We start from the raw sequence: 19,582 nt of genomic DNA, 5'->3' as shown, positions 1-19,582 counted from the left end.
TGGCATTGGAGGTCAACTTTGAAATTTGGTTTGCCTAACAAAGATCATGACTGATAGTGAGACCTAGGAGTTTGAGTGACTGAACTTCTTGTCGAGGATTAGAAAGTATATGGGGGGGTTGACAGACATTCAGTCATCCTGTCTCACTCAGGCTTCACCAGCCACTCCTGTGGTGATATGTGGGGTGTTCTAGATGTGCATAATTGTACACTGCTCCTTTCATATACCATCTCCAGGCGCTGCATGACACACTTTAATGTCAACCGAAGGGGGCCCGGAAATGACACGCGCTGAAAGGGAGTACTCAGTTTTCACTCTGGTTTCTTATTTTTCTTGTTGTACAACGCTCCTTTCCTATGACATCTCCAGGCGCTGCAAACATCATTGCCAGGTACCGAAGGGGGCCCGGAAATGATGCGCGCTGAAAGGGAGTACAGTACTCAGTTTTCACTCTGGTTTCTTGTTTTCTTGTTTTACACCGCTTATTTCCTATGCCCTCTCCAGGTGCTGCATAACGTCATTGCCGTGCACCGGCAATGCCGCGCTGGAGGATGTTATTTATTTATTTAGCATGGGGGCGGTGTACTTTGAATGTAGTATCTGTACTTGTTCACATTTCTTTTCAGTTTTCGAGGAAAATTCTTCATTTGTTGCTTTATTTTACAGAAATAATTCTGCACCTGCCGTGAATCTTGAATACCTCCAAGGATACGAGCACATACATTCCATAACTTGTATTTATGATCAGCAACTCTGTAAAGTACAACCAATACAAATGCCACCCTTTCCACGAAGACCATCCCGGTGGAAATCCTGGTGACACCTGCCAGCACCCAAAAAATGGCATCCACCAAATTTGGATGCCATCTATTGCACCGGCACACTGAAAAAGAACCCTATTTGTTTTGAAGCCTTCGGCAATGCTTTTTCAGCAGCCTTGCTCTTGTAAATAAAATAAAATTATGTGAGCACTTCCCTCGTGGGGATTAGGTGATGTTCATTATACTTTTTGTGTTTATAACATCATACACACATCTACACACTGTTTTGCTTAAACTGAACAAATCAGCAGTTGTTCTGCAATCAATATTTGTTACCAGTCTCCAGAGAGCAATTCCTAACCTTTTTCGAGCGAAAGTGGAATACTTTTAACACATCTGCGTTGTAGATTATCACAAAGTTCTTTCAAGATAAGTGGAAAGTTTGCTTTGATATTTTCTCTCCAGTTGTGTGGAGGAACTGCTTTATGACGATCGTGTCCCACCAGCCGGTACTTCTTTGTTTGGAGCAAACACTTGGCATTCTGTTTGTGTGACGCAGAAGGCACAGCTACGTACATCATCTAAAACAAAAAGACAAAAAGATCCTCCTTTGTTTCTTATAATTCACTGTCCATGTGTATTTTGTGTGAGAAAATTACTAAACGCTGCAATACAAATCGGTATCGTTTCATTCAAAACCCAATCCAATTTAGAGTATCGTTCATAAAAATCATTGTGAAATATTATTGTACGTATTATTGTAGCGGCTACCGCTGGGTGTACACAATCGCCTTGCACCTGCCAGGACGCGGCCAGGGCGCAATCGCCATGCCGGGCTCGTCCGGACGGGCCCAGACGCGCCTCTCCCGGGCATGCCCGAACTCGCTGTTCCCGGGCTCGCCCGAACCTCCCGGGCACGCCCGCTCTCGCCTTTCCAGGGCTCGCCCAGGACGCCCGGGCATGCCCGCTCTCGCCTTTCCAGGGCTCGCCCAGAGCGTCCGGGCATGCCCGCTCTCGCCTTTCCAGGGCTCGCCCAGAACGCCCGGGCATGCCCGCTCTCGCCTTTCCAGGGCTCACCCAGAACGCCCGGGCATGCCCGCTCTCGCCTTTCCAGGGCTCGCCCAGAACGCCCGGGCATGCCCGCTCTCGCCTTTCCAGGGCTCGCCCAGAGCGTCCGGGCATGCCCGCTCTCGCCTTTCCAGGGCTCACCCAGAACGCCCGGGCATGCCCGCTCTCGCCTTTCCAGGGCTCGCCCAGAACGCCCGGGCATGCCCGCTCTCGCCTTTCCAGGGCTCGCCCAGAACGCCCGGGCATACCCGCTCTCGCCTTTCCAGGGCTCGCCCAGAGCGTCCGGGCATGCCCGCTCTCGCCTTTCCAGGGCTCGCCCAGAACGCCCGGGCATACCCGCTCTCGCCTTTCCAGGGCTCGTCCAGGACGCCCGGGCATGCCCGCTCTCGCCTTTCCAGGGCTCGCCCAGAACGCCCGGGCATGCCCGCTCTCGCCTTTCCAGGGCTCGCCCAGAACGCCCGGGCATACCCGCTCTCGCCTTTCCAGGGCTCGCCCAGAGCGTCCGGGCATGCCCGCTCTCGCCTTTCCAGGGCTCGTCCAGGACGCCCGGGCATGCCCGCTCTCGACTTGCCAGGCCTCGTCCAGGACGCCCGGGCAGGTCCAGACTCGGCTTTCCAGGACTCGCCCTTGACACCCGGGCATGCCCGGTCTCGCTTTTCCCGGGCAAACGCTCCGGCATAAATGTGTATATATATATTGCTGCCCGATAAACGGGCTTGTCAGAGTACCCGAGTTTGATACGTGCAATAAAGCAACTCGGACGAATTTCCGTCTTTGGTCGCGTCAATCCTTTCGACTCGCGTTGGAGCACAGCTCCTCATTATCATATATAATTTAAATATTATCATTAGATGATAAAATATACATTACGTATTCCTGTTTTTTGGTTTAATCAGTTTCAAAAATAACTAGATATCTGCAATCACAAAGCCATTGCCAAGGGTAAGCCTCCCCCCAACACCCACGATCTAATGATGGTCATAGAACACGGGATAAACAAGATGGACACGACAAGGACTTTCAGGAAAGAAAGCAGGGAATTTGAAGGAGGTGGGTTTGGGGTGGATTAACGGTGGTAGAAAAGATCAAGGTTTTGGAAGGGGGAAGATAAGAGATGGTGGTGAACAGCTGTTTTGAAGACCTGGAGGGAGGAGTGGGAATGAAGAGAGTGAGGGAGTTTTTTTTCCCAAAGGCAGAAGAAAAGAGGAATGACAGAGTAAAGGTGAGCAGTTATTGTTGATTTTGGCAGTTTCGTCAGATGAGGGTTGCTGGCAGACCTTGAGCGTCTTGCAGAAATATTGGGGGGACAAAGCAGAGATGGGGGTGCAAGGCCAGGAAGGAGTTGGTGGAAGACAGAAAGACCACCAACCTGCCTGTGGTGAGAGAGTGAAAGACCCTCAGTTGGATGAAAATGAAAAACTTTGTATGTGGTTCGGAGCTCAGGTGTGCAAAGGAAGGACTTTGCATGAAGGAGGATGCCCAGTCGGCGACTGGCTTTGGAGGCCAGCTTGGAAATGTGGTTTTCCCAGGAAAGATCATGGCAGATAGTGAGACCCAAAAGCTTGAGTGACTGAACTTCTTGGAGAGGATTATTGTGAAAGTAGATGGGAGGGTTTTCCAGATGGTCCTTTTGTGGTCAAAATAATTCGTATCCGAATCATTTGCAGATGGTCCATTTTCCAGATGGAGAGACGTGGTGAGAGTGTGAGATTTGGCAGGATTGAAAAGGTGTGAAAGACTTCCATGAGGCAAAGTCAAGTTGTTTCAGGGCAACTGCCTCACCACACGATTCAGTGTACCATGGGTGGGAGTAAGGGTGTGTCAACTGAAGACAAGATGCATGAGATAACATGAGAGCCAACAGATAAATTTGAAAAAATTCCCATGATGAGTTGATATTAGAGACAGCAGAAATGGGAGACGAGTGTAGGAGTTTGATTGCTGCTTGAAATCCCTAACAGTCGGCCTGAGTGAAATGCCAGACTAGTTAGTGCTGACGTTGCTCTCTGAGAATGGCCAGAGAGATGTCCACTTCAACAAGCATATTGTAACAAGTATTTAACAAGCATAACTTTAGCAAGATCCACGCATGGCTGGCGACCTACTCTCTAGTCGTATTCAAAGTGTGGCCCTGAATGGATTTCTCTCATCTTCCCTGCCTGTTCTGGCTGGAGATCCCCAAGGCAGTGTTCTGGGCCCTGTGCTTTTTCTGGTCTTCATCAATGATCTCTCTGACTCTCTTGAAAATCCTCTCCACCTCTTTGCTGATACTCCACTCTCTGCCGCTCCATTCCTCATCCCTCAGATCGGCAGTCTGCAGCCTCCTCACTCTCTGCAGACCTTGACAAAATCACAGACTGGTCAAACAAGTGGAACATGTCTTTCAATCCTGACAAATCTCACACTCTTACGATGTCTCTCCGAAAAGACCGACTGGACAACCCTCCCATCCACTTTCTGAATAATCCTCTCCAAGAAGTTCTGTCACTCAAGCTTTTGGGTCTCACTATCTGCCAGGATCTTTCCTGGGAAAACCACATTTCAAATCTGGCCTCCAAAGCCAGTCGCCATCTGGGCATCCTCCGTCGTGCGAAGTCCATCCTTGGCACAACTGAGCTCCTCACCACATACAAGGCTTTCATCCACAGCTCAATGGAATACTGTTCCCCCCTCTGAGCCGGTGCTCCTGCCTCACACCTAGCTCGGCTTCACGCTGTTGAAACCAAAGCGTTCAGAATCATTGGAATCTCCCGCGATGAAGCTAACTCCGAGGGCCTTTCACTTACTCACCGCAGGCAGGTTGGTGGTCTTTCTGTCTTCTACCGACTCCTCTCCGGCCTTGCTCCCCCAGCTATATCTGTGCTCTGTCCCCCAAATACTCCTACAGGTCGCACAAGATCTGCCTGCAACCCTCTTATGGTTAAACTGCCAAAATCCAGACTCTCTGCTCACCTTAACTCATTCATTCCTCTTTTCTCCTGCCTCTGGAACAAACTCCCACACTCTCTCCAATCGCACTCCTCCCTCCAGGTCTTTAAAACAGCTGTTCACCACCATCCCTTATCTTCCCCCATCCAAAACCTTGATCTTTTCTACCCCTGCTAATTTCACCCCAGATACACTTTTTTGAAATACCAACTTCTTTCCTGGAAGTCCTTGCAGTGTCCTTGTGTTTTATACTTCTCCCACCTTCCCCCCTTCCCATGCCTCTCCCCCCAAGCCCTCTCCCTCCCACAGATCTCCCGATGTCCCTGCTCTCAAATGTTGTACTCGTGTGCTTCCCCTTCTCTCCCCATCTTATCTACCGCTCTCCTTATTATATATTTTGTGTGTCTGTTTGATTTTTTTTGTTGTGTGATAAATGTTAGCTCTTTCACGAGCCTCGATTCTGTATAGAAAAAAAAAAAAAAAAAAAATTGTCAGATGACCTTGTTTGAAGCAGAAGAAGAACAGCAGACATTTTCAGATAAATTGGTTATAACCAAATCTAGAACGGATGATGTACCATTGATTGAGATCAGTGTTGGGAAGTTGACAGATTGTCAGTCCCCTTGAGTTGCAGTAGTCTTTGCTGAAGTGCCATGGCAGGTAAGAGAGTTACCCACACCCAGCCAACTGGCATGATGAAAACTGAAATCGCCACAGATGAGGAAGAATGATTTAGGATGAGTGGATAGAAGTTGGTCCATATTCTCAGCAGTCTCATCACTGTTTGGTGGATGATACAACACACATATGAACTAGAACGGCACTCGGTAGAGTGCATACCTCCGCCAGGCTGAACAGTTTATGTTTTCTATCCCACTGATAGGCCGGATCTGGATTCGGAACTGAACCAAAATCTAATCTGCTTGTTCTTGTCACCTACCCAACTCACCCACCTAGTTTAGTCATGTCACCCATAGCTTTTTTTAATATCATGTTATTTATCGCTTTTCGCCCAATCCCTTAATGGTGAAGAATCACTTGAAAATTAAATAATTCTCATATCCGAATCCATATTCAGATCTTCAACAAAATCGAATCATTTCGTCGGTGTCACATACACTACCTCTCCGCCAAATGTCGGCCGAATCCGTCCACAACTTTTTGAGATATCTTGTTCACAGGCAAACAAACAGACAGACAGGGGTGAAAACGTAACCTTTGGTGGCAGAGCAGAGGTAACAAAAGGTGGGAGCGGACGGGTAGCCGTGGCCAGATGTACTCCTGGAGGTTTGGTGGATAGAGGGCAGTGAACGGAGATCGAGGAAGAGAGTTTTTAATAAAGAGAGCGACTCCGCCGCCATGGCGAGGCTCAGGTCTATCATACCAAAGGAGGGAGTAACCAGGGAGAGATACTAGGGAGTCAGGGATGTCTTGGAGGGTTTCTGGTAAGTAGATTGTCTGCTTTGTCAGATGCAACCTTTTGGAGAGATTTGTCAGGTTAGAGCGAAGGCCCCGGATGTTTGAGGTCCACACCTGACACCATTAAGAAAGACGGAGGGAGGTTGTAAATGACAACATCGTATCATTATATTTGCCGTTAGTGGTTGTTAAATATCGCCTCATTATATGATATATTTTCATTTTCTTTGTAATGCAACTGGTAACGTAAAATTTAATCAACTGCTATCTTGATCGATTTCTGACGCATTTCCGGTCATACAGTACGTCGTTCTTGGCGAGGACCGCATCGCAACATCGCAACTTTGTGTACATACGTAAGCAGGAAATAGTGCTGTATATTACACCCGATTTGTATCGATATACTTTCGGTTGAACACTTTGTTCCCACAATATGTGTTTGTCAAGCCCAGAGTTATGCATTGAATACTTTGTAATGTGTGTGTGTGATTATTTAGAGTTTAGACCATGTTCGAAAGTAGTCCGAACGCCTTTTATTCATTCGCCACTGCCAGTCGAGTCGCCACACGTCTTTGAACGGGAGAGCATCCATATTAATCCAAGCACGGCAACTCGTCTTTAGAGCCCAGCATAAAGAGGCAACAAGGTGTTCTTTCATTATAATTCGGTGCATGAATATGTCGGGCATCTATGGAACAAAGTATTAACTATTATGTGGTTTCAAGGGTTTTAATGTCAAGCTTTAGTATTATTTAATTTTGGTTCTTTCCTCAGCCCTCATGTTTCTGGGCCCAAGCCGTGTGCTTTTGAGTTAATGTATCATGCTATATGTCTCTGTCAATTGCAAAGTTGAACTATTGGGGTGTATATCGGATAATGTGACATTGTTCTAACAATTTGTATTTTGTTTGCACCGTAATAGTTTATACGGTGTCAATAGGAGTTCGAAACTTCTTTACGGTGTGCAAGCCTTTTATTGTGAGAAGAATAAAGTTCAAGACACCCGTATTGAGATCTTTGCTCGTGATTATGCTGAGGCAGCTACAGAGGTGTCGGTACAAGAGACGGGAGGGAAGTGGGAAGGTACGACGAGGGAGGAGAGGGGGAGGTAGGGAGAGCTATTGGCAGTGTGTAGGAGATTGCAGAAGAGCTAGGAGAGAGGGCAGGATTAGAAGAAGGACAAAAGCCAAATATGGGAGGGAGCAGAGGGAAGTAGGAGAATGGAGGAGGGGGAGGAGGAGGAGGAGGAATGAGTTGGAAGAGAGAGGGGGGGAAAACTTTGTGGATGTGTGAGGGGCAAGGTGAAAAAAAGGAGAGGTGAGGGGAGATTTGAAGGGGAATGGTGAGGAGGTAAATTTGATGGAGAAGGGATATGGGGGAGAATTGAGGGAGAAGAGAGTGGAGGAGCTTTGGGGAGGGGTGAAGTGGGAGCTTCGAGGGGGAAGAGAGCAAAGTTTGCTTTGAGGTGGGAAGAGAAAGCTGATTTGAGAGGGAGGGAGGGGAGATGATGGGAGAAGGCACGGCCATGGGAGAGAAGGGAGAGGGGAAGAACGAGACTGGTGGTATGGGGAAGATGGGAGCAGGCAGGGGAGAGGAACATGATTTGAGGGGGCAGTAAGTAGGAGTGAGGAGAGGAAAGACTTAAAGAAAGATCATGAGGGAGATGTTGAAGCGTGCACTGATTGAGAGAGTGAGATGTCTGTTAGGTTGGAGTGGAGGCCACAGATGTTTGAACACCACACATTTTGGGACACCAAAGGAGGAGCTGTTAGTAGAGTGGAAGACATTGGGGAGGTGCTAAGAGAGGAGGTGGGATGAGGGGAAGGATTTGAGTTGGTTGGGTTTTAAGGATGATGAGAGGAGGCACTGTGAGAGGCAAGATTGGGAGGGGTAAGGAGGGGGTATAACATGGGAGGTAGTTTGGATAAGGTGGGGTGAATTGGCAAGAGAAAGGAGGTTTGGAAAGGAAGAAGCTTGGAGGGAGAGGGAAGTTTTGAAGGGGAAGGGTAGTGGGGAGGTGGTGATGGAATGCTAGTAGGAGGGAATAGAGGGAGGGAACATGCAGTGGGACGTTAGTAAGGGATAGTGTTTGTAGGATACGGGCAAGTAGAAGTATAGGAGGGAACAGACAGGGAAGGGTTTGACACTGAAGATGGACAAAAGGAACAGTTGAAATGCAAACAGCCATTGCAAACAGGGGTTCCTGAGATTTTCAAGTCAGAGATACAATTGAAAAAGTTAGAGGAGGGGTGAAATAAAGGCGAGTTAAGAGATTGGAGAAAGAAAGTACTACAAGACTTTGAATTTTTAGAATCGGAATGATTGAAAGAGTGATTTGAAAACAGCCTTTTGAATAGGAAGAAGAGTGAATTGTAAAACAATAGAGAATTCAACACAGGAGAAAAAGGAAGTTGAAACATTTTAAAACACTGTAAAGGCTGTCTGCGTATTCACCAAAATGAGGACAGAGATGCTGGGAGGACGAAGTTGCAGACAGAGGATCAAAAACGGATTCTACAAATATGCCTCATCTATGCGTTCTTGGTGGTTGTAGTAATACAAACTGAGATGGTTTCATGCCACACTAAAGGCCAAAAGACCGGAGGGTTTCCAGAAATTGGACGAGGTTTGTCCAAAATACCCGAGTATGTATCAGGCCTAGAAAATGTTCTCTTTTTTTACTCGGAACATTTTACTGTTCTGTTATGAAACAACACACATGGCTAGGTCTTGTGGTAATCCGCCATGATTGTGTGAGGATGCCATCGACCATGATTAAGCAGAAGAAACAGCCATCACAACTGCCACACCATCTCTATCCAGCTTACCTGCACATGTGCATGGAACACCTGTGTTGGCCTGCCAGTGATCAATGTCACCTCGCCACCATCCCTCTCTCCCCTCCACCCTCCCTCCACTGGGACGGCACATCGACACAGTATGGACATGACACAGCATCGTGAAACAAGTGTCTGTCCCACTCAGGACTATTCATCATTCCCATTATTGATGCAAAAGTGCATTCTGAAAATTATTGGGCATTGGCAGAATAAAAGGGATTATTGACATTGGCAGATAAAAACCTAAAGGGTGATTTAGTACTCCTAGGGGAGTAACGCCTTGACCTTTAACTTAGAGGGGTATGATGTAAACTATGCATGAATGCGCCTTGATCGAGGCTATCTAGAGAAGGCAATTTCATTCCGATCGGACAGACCTTAGCCGAGTTATGGTGAATGATGTCTATAAATAGGTCATGACCTTAAAAATAGGTCAAGGTCAAAAAACTTTTTGCATAATTTATGCAAAATGTAATTTTGAAAGTTCCAGCCGGCTCCGAGATATAGCTCCGAAATTAGGAGCGCAGTAAGTAAAACAAACCAAAATGGTTGTTTAGTATTCCTAGGGGTCGAAGAAACTCTGAGACACCATTAAAATATGGGGTGACTAATTATATAAAGAAACCCCACAACAGGTGTAAGCCTCCCCTACCTTACAGTGGGAGGCTTAAGAAGCCGATACACACCCTGAAGCTCAATTATTTCCTGGCATTGTTCACATCTCGTCCTTTTAATATTCAGCAACCTCTGTCTTCTCTAATACCTGCTCCACGTTTTAATATCCAGCAACCTATGTCTTCTCTAATAACTTATCCACGTTTTAATATTCCCGTGTCACTTTTTTTTTTACTCCTTAGTTTTGTTTTTTCCTGTTCACTAGTCCATTGAATAAGAATGCGGCAGGATTGTTGGAAGCAAAGTAATGGTGCACAATCTGTGAATGGAGGTGAATGCCAATTGCAGTTGAACCCTGATCAGCTCAAACCGGGGTTTTTGCCCTTTGTTGAGTAGTCCATGGAAATGAGGCAATTGATTCCTTTGGCTCTGATGATGATGACGTGCATGATGATGATGCGTGCGTGCTGAAATGATGCGTGCGTGCTGAAATGATGCCTTAGGCTGAGTGCAGCCATGAGGGTTTTCTTCTTTCAAAAATTTTTATATCTGTGAATGTTTTGCAGTTTCTTACTGTGTTTTCCAGTAAATGATGGCTCATCGCTCAAATGAAATAATTGAGCACGGTAGTACTCCACATATGTGGGGATGGCACAGGAGAAATAAGGCCGCCCTCATTATCAAATGTGTACCAAATGAAACGCTGTAATTAGAATTTATGTTGATTTAAAACAAATGGTTGTCCTTGTAGTATTCAGCATTCCCAGGAGCTGTTTGAACGGTTTCCTGTCATCTGCAGACAACCAATTCCGGATGTCCATCCTGGAGCGCCTTGAGCAGATGGAGCGGCGCATGGCAGAGATGACGGCAACTCAGCAGAAACCACAAACAGCTGGAGGAGAGGCCGGCAGCACGCAGGTACTGCTAATACAAAGTGGCACGGTGTGGATGCCTGGTGTGTTTCTGGTTGTTCTTTTTGGAAAGACTTCAGGCTGGGAATGACAAGTTTAAAATCACGGGTTGCTTGACTCCCGTCGCTTGCAATAGGACATGAGACAACTATTGGGTTTCTGTTTTTGTTTCTGGCAAAACTCAGTATACGTCCCAGTGAATGGAAAAGTTAGCTAATAATACACCATTGCTCCTGTGTATTTCCCGTGATGTTACCTGTTACCCTTTGTTTAGCCTCCTGCCTTCTTTATGGGACTGGAAACTTCCTCAGTATCTAAAACACTGTTTGACTTGCAGAAAAAAAAGAAAACAAGAAAAGTTTGTTTGCCAACTCATACCTATACAATGTTTCCAAGCCAGCATTTCTGCACAATGATGGAGCAAACAAACATGGCATTTCATCAGATGTGATGGCGGAGGAAAGAGCTCTCAAGATAAATAGAGAACCGACAAAGAAAGATGTTAATACTGCACAAAGCTGCCTTCAGCTAAAATAGGAACATTTAGTTCGACCAGTTATATCATTGTGCTGTTGCGGTCAAAAACATTGCGCTACTTTCAGGAAAGCCCAGAGTTCCTTACTTGGAATGGAAAATAGAGGATCCAATTATCTTTTCCGGAAGAGTTATATATATAGTACATTCACATCACAGGCTTTGTATGCCTATCATTATCCCAACTGTCCCTGGAAGATGCATCAGAATGCAGAGGGGGCCAGTCATTGCGTCAGCAACCTTGGCAGCATGTGTTTTGTCACAGGGGACGGTTGTGCCGAAGTCAGACTGGCTGTGCCTCACATAGGTAACACTACCCAGCGCACAGACTTTCTAACGTGCGACATGTACGCCGTATTCTGGCGCACTACTATTTAAAGTCTTAAGTGAATGGAAAATGGTACGAGGGTTCCAGATAAGAATGAACCCTGCAAACTGATATGCGAGGCATTCGGCCACACTTGGAGTGCAGCCATTGATGTCCACAGAGTATCCAGAAATGCCAACGTCTGGCAGAGCCAGTGGAAAAGCAATACATTGCCACCCAGAGAGAGGAGGCTCATGGAGTGAAATATATAGCAAGCCATATCAAAAACAAGTTAAGAAGAATGCACAGTCTCTATTCAAGGAGTTGGTGACTTTGTGACTTTTGCCTGATCTTGAACATTGAGTAGAACTGCATCACTTGAGGCCATGAGAAGAGGAGTAATGTAGTAAAAGAGTGGCAGGACAAGAGAGAGGAAGTGGGAGTGGCACAGGAAAATGGGAATGGTACTCTGATAAAAATGTCCCTGCAGATGGCAAATAAAAAAAGCCAATTTTTTGTCAAACTTCAAGAAAATCCTTACGATAATTCACGGACTGGACCCGGTTTTTGTGTGTTTGTTTGTCGTGCTACTCCTCCTGCAGTTCTGGGCTGATTTCATCCAGATTTGCTGCATTGGGTCAGCATGACCCCGAGTAGTCTATAGTGGTGTCTTTATCTTTGCCGGTGGTCCTGGGGGCACAGAGAGGGGTGGGGAGGGGGGGGTCAAGAGGGCGTGGGGGGGGGGGACGGTCAAGAGGACGTGGGGGGGGGGGGGTCAAGAGGGCGTGGGGCGGGGGCGTTGGGGGGACGCAAATTCTCGATGGAAATGTGTATCATGTAGCGCCACCTCCTGGTGGAAGAGGGTATTACAAGTCCCACCATTTACAGTACAGTATTCCTGTCCCCACATTTCCAGTGCAGTGAGGTGTTTTAAATTATAAGCAGTGGGCATGTTTTTGCTTCGTGCATGTAACCCGAGTTTTATTTTTATATTTGGGAGTGATTGAGGGACCTCTCTGTTGCCTATACACTGCCCAAATGAAGGTATGTGTCAGAAGAACGTGTTGCATGCTTCCAAGATCACCCATTGGGCGGGTACTTTGCTAATATAACTAAATTACCTGTCCACCAGCCATCACAGAAAGATCAATAGTGAACTAGTGAAATAATATAGACTGTTTTGGCAGTTGATTGTGTGTTGTAAACGTTTTTTCATGGTGCCTGGCTCATATTAAAGGTACAAACTGTGGAAGGCAATACGCGGTGCACACATATTGATGCAGTTGCAGTATAATACCATGTCTTTTACACTGGGTATGTACAGTCATGGGCAAAAATATTGCCACCCTTGCATATTTTTCAAATAACTCACAATTTTCTCTAAAAATAAGTTGAAATTGACAAAAGTATTTGTTCTCCACAATTCTTAATTTCACTGTTAATATTACAGAACCTTTGTTTTTGATTCAGAACTTAATATTTCCTTTAAAATCGAAATATAAAAAGAAATTGAATTGATTAAATGATTGACACCCTAGAGCCTAGACTTAATATTTGGTAGCACAGCCTTTGGACAAAATAGCTGCAGTCAAGCACTTCCTATATCCTTGGATAAACTTCCTACACGTCTCTACTGGCAGCTTGGCCCACTCTTCTTGTGCAAACTGCTCCAGTTCTCCAAGATTTGAAGGGTGCCTTCTCCCAACTGCTGTTTTCAGATCTCCCCACAGGTGTTCAATGGGATTTAGATCTGGACTCATTGCTGGCCACTTCAGAACAGTCCAGCATTTTGTCTTAAACCATTCCTGGGTGTTTTTTGAAATGTGTTTGGGGTCATTGTCCTGCTGCAAGACCCATGACCTTCGACAGAGATCCAGCTTTCTGACACTGGGTTGAACATTGTGCTCCAAAATGCCTTGGTAGTCTCCTGATTTAATGATGCCATGCACACATTCAAGGCAGCCAGTGCCAGAGGCAGCACAGCAACCCCAAAACATCACTCAACCTCCTCCATGTTTGACTGTAGGGAAGGTGTTCTTTCCTTTGAAGGCTTCATTTTGTTTTCTGTAAACATAGAGATGATGTGCTTTAACAAAAAGCTCTAATTTGGTCTCATCTGTCCACAGGACATTCTCCCAGAAGGATTTTGGCTTGTTCAAGTGTGTTTTGGCAAACTCCAGTTGGGCATTCTTATGTCTCTCTCTCAGCAGTGGGGTCCTCCTGGGTCTCCTACCATAGAACCCCCTTTCATTGAGTTGGCGGCGGATGGTGTGAGTTGAAATTGTCGTACCTTGTGTCTGAAGCTCAGCTTGAATCTGTTTGGCAGTTGATTGAGGTGCTTTCTCCACCATTCGGACAATCCATCGCTGCAATCTTCAATATCGCAAGTTTTCTCTTGCGGCCACGTTCAGGGAGGTTGGCTGCAGTGCAATGGACCTTAAACTTCCTGATAACATTGCGTATGGTGGACACAGGAATATCAAGGTCTCTGGAGATGGACTTGTAGCCTTGAGTTTGTCCATGATTGGCTACAATCTTGTGTCTGACCTCCTTAGACAATTCTCTGGTTTTCTTTCTTTTCTACATGCTCATTGTGGTACACACAGTGACACAAAACAGCAGAATGACTCCTTTTCTCTGTTCAAACTGGTTGAATGAGTGATTTTTTGTATTGCAGGCACCTGCAACTCACCACAGGTGAGTTCAATTCCAAAGTACAGGAGAATCACCTGCTTGAAATCTAATTATTTCTAACAACTTCTAAAAGGTGTCTATAATATTGTCTGGGCCATTTTAGGATTTCTTTGTGGAATAAGCTAAGATTTAGTAGTTTTTTCAGCTTTTTTTGTTTTGTTCCTCTGTATACCAAAGAAATACATTTGTGGATACCAAAATATTTTTTTATTTCCAACAATTTTCTGGAAGAAAAAGTGCATTATTTGAAAAAAGTGCAAGGGTGCCAATATTTTTGGCCACGACTGTACTCATTAGCCCAAGGTGCAGGGAATTATAACCCACAATTTCCCACTGCAGTTACTGGTCTTTAACTTTTGCCTTCAATATTTTTTTAAATCAAGTGCGCATGCTTAACTGCCAAGATTGGTTTTTTTTTTTTTTCTACAATTCTAACATTATTTTATGCAGAGGCAACATCACGCTCTGTGTTTCTGTGATCGCTGTTCCCTCGGCCTTCTGAGCAGGGTTGCACAGAGTCTGCCGGTTCATTCGAGGAGAGAATCATCCTCGTTTGTGAAAAGATGATGTGTAGTGGATCGTGGGGCCGCTCCGAGAGGCTGGTGCACTCAAAGAGCTTCAGAGGAATGACCCTGCTACACCTGGCTGCTGCACAAGGCTATACTCACCTCATCCACACACTCATTAAATGGAGGTATGGCGAGTAGTGCTGATATGGGGCTGAGTGAAAAATGGAGGTATTTTGGCAGCTATGTTTGAGAAATCAACAAAATATTACTGTCTCTCTGCCAAGACGTAGTAACAGAGTGGCAAGACAACGGAGAGGAAGTCAGAGTGCCACATGTTAGACTTGCCTTCTCTCGCCCCTCTCCTCTCCTCTACCAAACACGCATGCCTCTTGACAGTGGTCCTCTTTTTGTCCTTTGATTTCAAGCTTATAATATTTTCCTTTTTCCCTTTTATATTTCTTTCCTTCCTGTTTGTCCACTGCCAGCTCCTCCACTATTGTTACTCTGAAGTAAAAACACTAGAAACATTGTCTTTAAACTGTGCCGAGTATGCCAAATGCACTTAAAATGTTGAGACTGAATAATCAACTGCATGCAATGTTTATCCCACATCTCACTATTTCCTTGTATGGAAGGAGACTCGGATATTACACGACACAAAATGTTCAGAAATGGCTAATAGTTTGCAATCGCGTCAACAAAAAAACACGAGGCACAAAGTCTTCGCACTGCAGACCCAATGAAGGAAAGGCAATTCACACGCTTCTGCACATGTAGCCTGTGCCCTGCATCCACCCAACATCAGAACAAATCACTACATGCCCATGTGGACAAGTGGAGTCATGAAGTTGTACGCTTTGGAAGACAACATTTTTGGGGTTTTTTCTCTCCCTTAAGATTTGGACCCGCAAGCACAGGTAGGAAATGGGGCAAGATACAGGGAGACCTGGGGAGAACGCAAAAGGAGACACGGCACATTTGGAGAAGGAACACGCATGCATCCATGCAAGCACAGGCGTTGTCCTTCCTACTCAATCTATGTATCATATGGTGCTCTCCTAGTCATCACCTTCCATTTACCCTACCTGCCAGGATTCCTTACCTTCATGATTAACCTCCTTTATGGCATTTTCACAAAATCCTTCTGTAATAATCATACTCTATTGGAATTATAGTGTGTGTGTGTGTATGTGTGTGTATGTGTGTCTCTGTGTGTGTCTCTGTGTGTCTGCGTCCGTGTCCGTGTCTGTGTCCATGTCCGTGTGCGTGTGCATGTCCGCGTTTGTGCGTGTGTGCGTCTGCGTCTGCGCGCGTGTGTGTGTGTGTGTCTGTCTCTGTGTGTGTGTCTCTGTGTGTGTGTCTGTGTCTCTGTGTGTGTGTGTGTGTGTGTGTGTGTGTGTGTGTGTGTGTGTGTGTGTGTGTGTGTGTGTGTCTCTGTGCATTCAAGGTTTACATTTTTCATAAATTAAAATGAGTACATGACTTTTTTGTGGAAACTTAACCTATAATTGAATTGTAAAGATATATTTGCACACAAAATAATTTAATTTGAAGCTGATTAAATAATGCAACTATCACAGAACATGGTTATATGAGCTGAAAGATAATATTTATGGTATTTACAAGGACTTCCTGTTTTTACCTGCCTGTCGTAGATGGGCACTTCAGCTACATATAGATAAACCGAATGTACTGCTCTCCCATCATGTACCATGCTTGTTGTATCCTTACGAAATATTTTGAAAAGCTTATGAAACAAGATCTACCTCATGTATGTGTGCAAATAATATCGCACATTCATTCATTCATATATTCAATACGTCCCAAATATAATTCACAAAAACTATTCATACCAAATTAAACTTCCTTGCATGTGTTTACCTACTGCTTCCCATTGCCCTGTTTTTATTTATTTATTTTACATTAGTCATGCATTCGCTATCTTCAATACCTTTGCCGTATTCATTGAGCTCTGAAACACAACTGTTCACACCAGCCTCTTTCTCTACCTCCTTCGTTATCCTTTTAATCGTGGCATTTGTCGCATTGTAGGGGCCGCTACACAGAGAGTATCGATCTTGAGTGTGAGGTGGACCCTCTCAACGTGGACCACTTTTCCTGCACTCCATTGGTGAGTATATCATTCCCACGGAGCTTAATGCCATTACCTCTGAATATGCAGAATTTCAACTTACTTGATCAACCAATGCTGTATGCAGTGGGTTGGAGAAGGTTTGTTGTAATATGATAAATAATTTTATTATTAAGGTTTTGTATTCAAGCCTTGTACTTCTTTTTTAAAATCTAATAGACTTGCAGATTTAAATTAAAACCAAATTAGGGACCAATTCAAACCACTCACCAATTTATTATCCCACCAATTTGAATAGGCCCACTTTTGTTTCTGAAGTTTGAGCTTTCACTTCTACTGTGTGGCATAGAGTAACTAGAACAGCACTCGGTAGAGCGAAGCGCATACCTCCACCAGGCTGAACAGTTTACGTTATGTATCTATGCTAAGCCTGGTGTTGGCTTAGAGGTTAGGGTGCTGGCTTGGGATCCGAGGATCCTGGGTTCGAATCCCGGTCGATCGCTGAATTAACACCAGGGGGGTTGACTCAGCCTGTCATCCTTCCGAGGTCGGCAAATTGAGTACCAGCTTGCTGGGATGAATGATCCCGGTGTGTACCCCGATTTAGAATAGGTACACCGTATCCCTGCGCATCGTAAGAGCGTGACCAAGGGTTGGCGTCAGGAAGGGCATCCGGCCATAAAAACATTGCCTCAAACAGGGAACCATGATTGTCATGGGGCCCGCAAGGCTAACCCCCGCTCTAGCGGGGAAAATGGCCTTAAAACGATCATTCATTCATTCATTATCCCACTGATATACCAGATCTGCATCTGGACCGGAGCCAACATCTAATCAGCTGGTTCTTGTCCACTACCAAACTCACCCACCAAGTTTTGTCTAACTCTGTCAACAACTTCTTGAGATACTGTGCTATATATCGTTTTTGGCCTTATCTTTCAATTGTGAAGAATCACTTTTAAAATTCTTGGATCTGGATCCGGATCTTCACCAAAATATAATCGATTCATCCTTGTAACACATCCAACATATCCACCAGGTTTCGTCTGAATCCAGCCATTTGAGATATCATGCTCACAGACAGACAGGGGTGAAAACATAACCTCTATCCACCTTCGGTGACGTAGGTAATTAGAAGTGACTTGATGAAGAGGGAGATGGATAGACATGTATGTCGGGCATGTTATTTGTGGAATCTCGGTCAATTTTGAGCAAAGAAGTGGGGTTCAGGACTCATTTTGTCTCCTCCTCATGGGGTCCAGCCATTGCCATCCTCCAGAATGGCCTGATCTCCATTTTGTCTGTCCATGTCACTTTTTTGGGGGATGTGAACAAATATCTATATCATTTTATTATGTTAAATTTCATGTTTGCACATCTATTGTTTCGGTGAGGTACTGGAAGCTCAATGGTGCCCAATATGAAGTCGAGTAGCATAAGCGAATATATATGGGTTTCGATTTCTGCTTGCTCTACAGTAGAAACGAGAGATCCAACTTTAACTGATATATTTCTTCCATTTGAATGACCCACAAAACATTTATATTCAAAATAGCAATAATTGAATGTATATAGCTGTTTACTCGTAAGACAAAGGGTGGAATTTGAAAGACACTTCGCCCTATAAGGACAAAGACATGGCTTTTCTGATTAGGCTTTGAGACGAAGCATGTGCTAATTCGCCTAAGCAGATTATCATTTTCAAACAGGTCAGCAGAGTAAACTAGGGCAGGGTTTAACGTGGGTATTGTTCAGTTTAAAGGGCAGGACATGTGTACATGGTACATTAAACAAGAAAGTAGGTGAGAAAGTAATTTATTTCATTTTACCGTTGGTAGCCTGGTGTTGGCTTAGCGGTTAGGGTGCCGGCTTGGGATCCTAGGATCCTGGGTTCGAATCCCGGTCGATCGCTAAATTAACACCAGGGGGGTTGACTCCGCCTGTCATCCTTCCGAGGTCGGCAAATTGAGTATTAGCTTGCTGGGATGAATGATCCCGGTGTGTAACCCGGTTTAGAATAGGTACACCATATCCCTGCGCATCGTAAGAGCGTGACCAAGGGTTGGTGTCAGGAAGGGCATCCGGCCATAAAAACATTGCCTCAAACAGGGAACCATGATTGTCATGGGGCCCGCAAGGCTAACCCCCGCTCTAGCGGGGAAAATGGCCTTAAAACGATCATTCATTCATTCATTCATATTACCGTGCTTTTCACTCACTTGTAATTCATTAGATGAAACGGTGTTGTCGCCACATTGCTGTTTCTGGCAGATGTGGGCTTGTGCACTGGGCCACGTGGAAGCAGCGTCAGTGCTGTATCAGTGGAACGGCCGGGCCTTGTCCATCCCAGACTCTTTGGGGAGGCTTCCACTGAGTGTAGCACGAGCTCGTGGACACGTCCGCCTTGCCGCGTGCCTCGAGGATCTACAGCGGCGGCAAGGCTCCGATGGCAGGTCTGGTCCAGATCCTGTACATCTGAGCTTGGCCATGAAGACCCATGGAGAAAATTCACTTAATTCACTTAAAATCCATGGAGAAAATCAAGGAATGATGTGTGCATTTTGCAGGCTACTAATGAAGAATATTAATTTTTCTTCAATTTTTCAAGTGTAATCACATTTTGTGCGCATTAATGATAATTTGGCAGCTCACTTTGTGGGTTCAAGGCCACAAAGGAGCCAGTAAACTGAACCGAGATTAACACACTGTCACATTCTTCACGACGCACTCGCACAGGTCTGAAGTATCTGGGCCTTTTGAAGGAAATGTAGCAAGTTGGGGTTCTGGTGGAGGAAGTCGAAACTACCTACGCGTTCCTTCACCTTCACTTTCCCAGCTGTCCACGAGTCCTGACACAGGTAGCACATGGGTTGCATTTCCAAAGGGTACGGTTTGCACTCCATG

The 19,582-nt window shown here is 45.4% G+C and overlaps 1 protein-coding gene across 7 annotated transcripts in view; it reads left to right on the top strand.

Moving 5' to 3' along the window:
• LOC137424604 (calmodulin-binding transcription activator 2) overlaps positions 1–19,582 on the top strand; it is an 884,665-nt gene that overhangs the window by 828,883 nt on the left and 36,200 nt on the right. For all 7 annotated transcript variants that reach the window (XM_078775656.1, XM_078775657.1, XM_078775655.1 and 4 more), the window contains 5 exons: positions 10,431–10,549; positions 14,584–14,771; positions 16,639–16,717; positions 18,950–19,131; positions 19,415–19,536. In XM_078775656.1, the coding sequence (XP_078631782.1) occupies positions 10,431–10,549; positions 14,584–14,771; positions 16,639–16,717; positions 18,950–19,131; positions 19,415–19,536 (690 nt within the window). The remainder of the gene's footprint in view (positions 1–10,430; positions 10,550–14,583; positions 14,772–16,638; positions 16,718–18,949; positions 19,132–19,414; positions 19,537–19,582) is intronic.

Source organism: Myxine glutinosa, chromosome 4, assembly GCF_964187855.1.
Source record: "Myxine glutinosa chromosome 4, kmMyxGlut1.1, whole genome shotgun sequence".
Lineage (NCBI taxonomy): Eukaryota > Metazoa > Chordata > Myxini > Myxiniformes > Myxinidae > Myxine > Myxine glutinosa.
The sequence above is the reverse complement of the archived record's forward strand: the minus strand, read 5'-3'. Positions and strand labels throughout refer to the sequence as shown.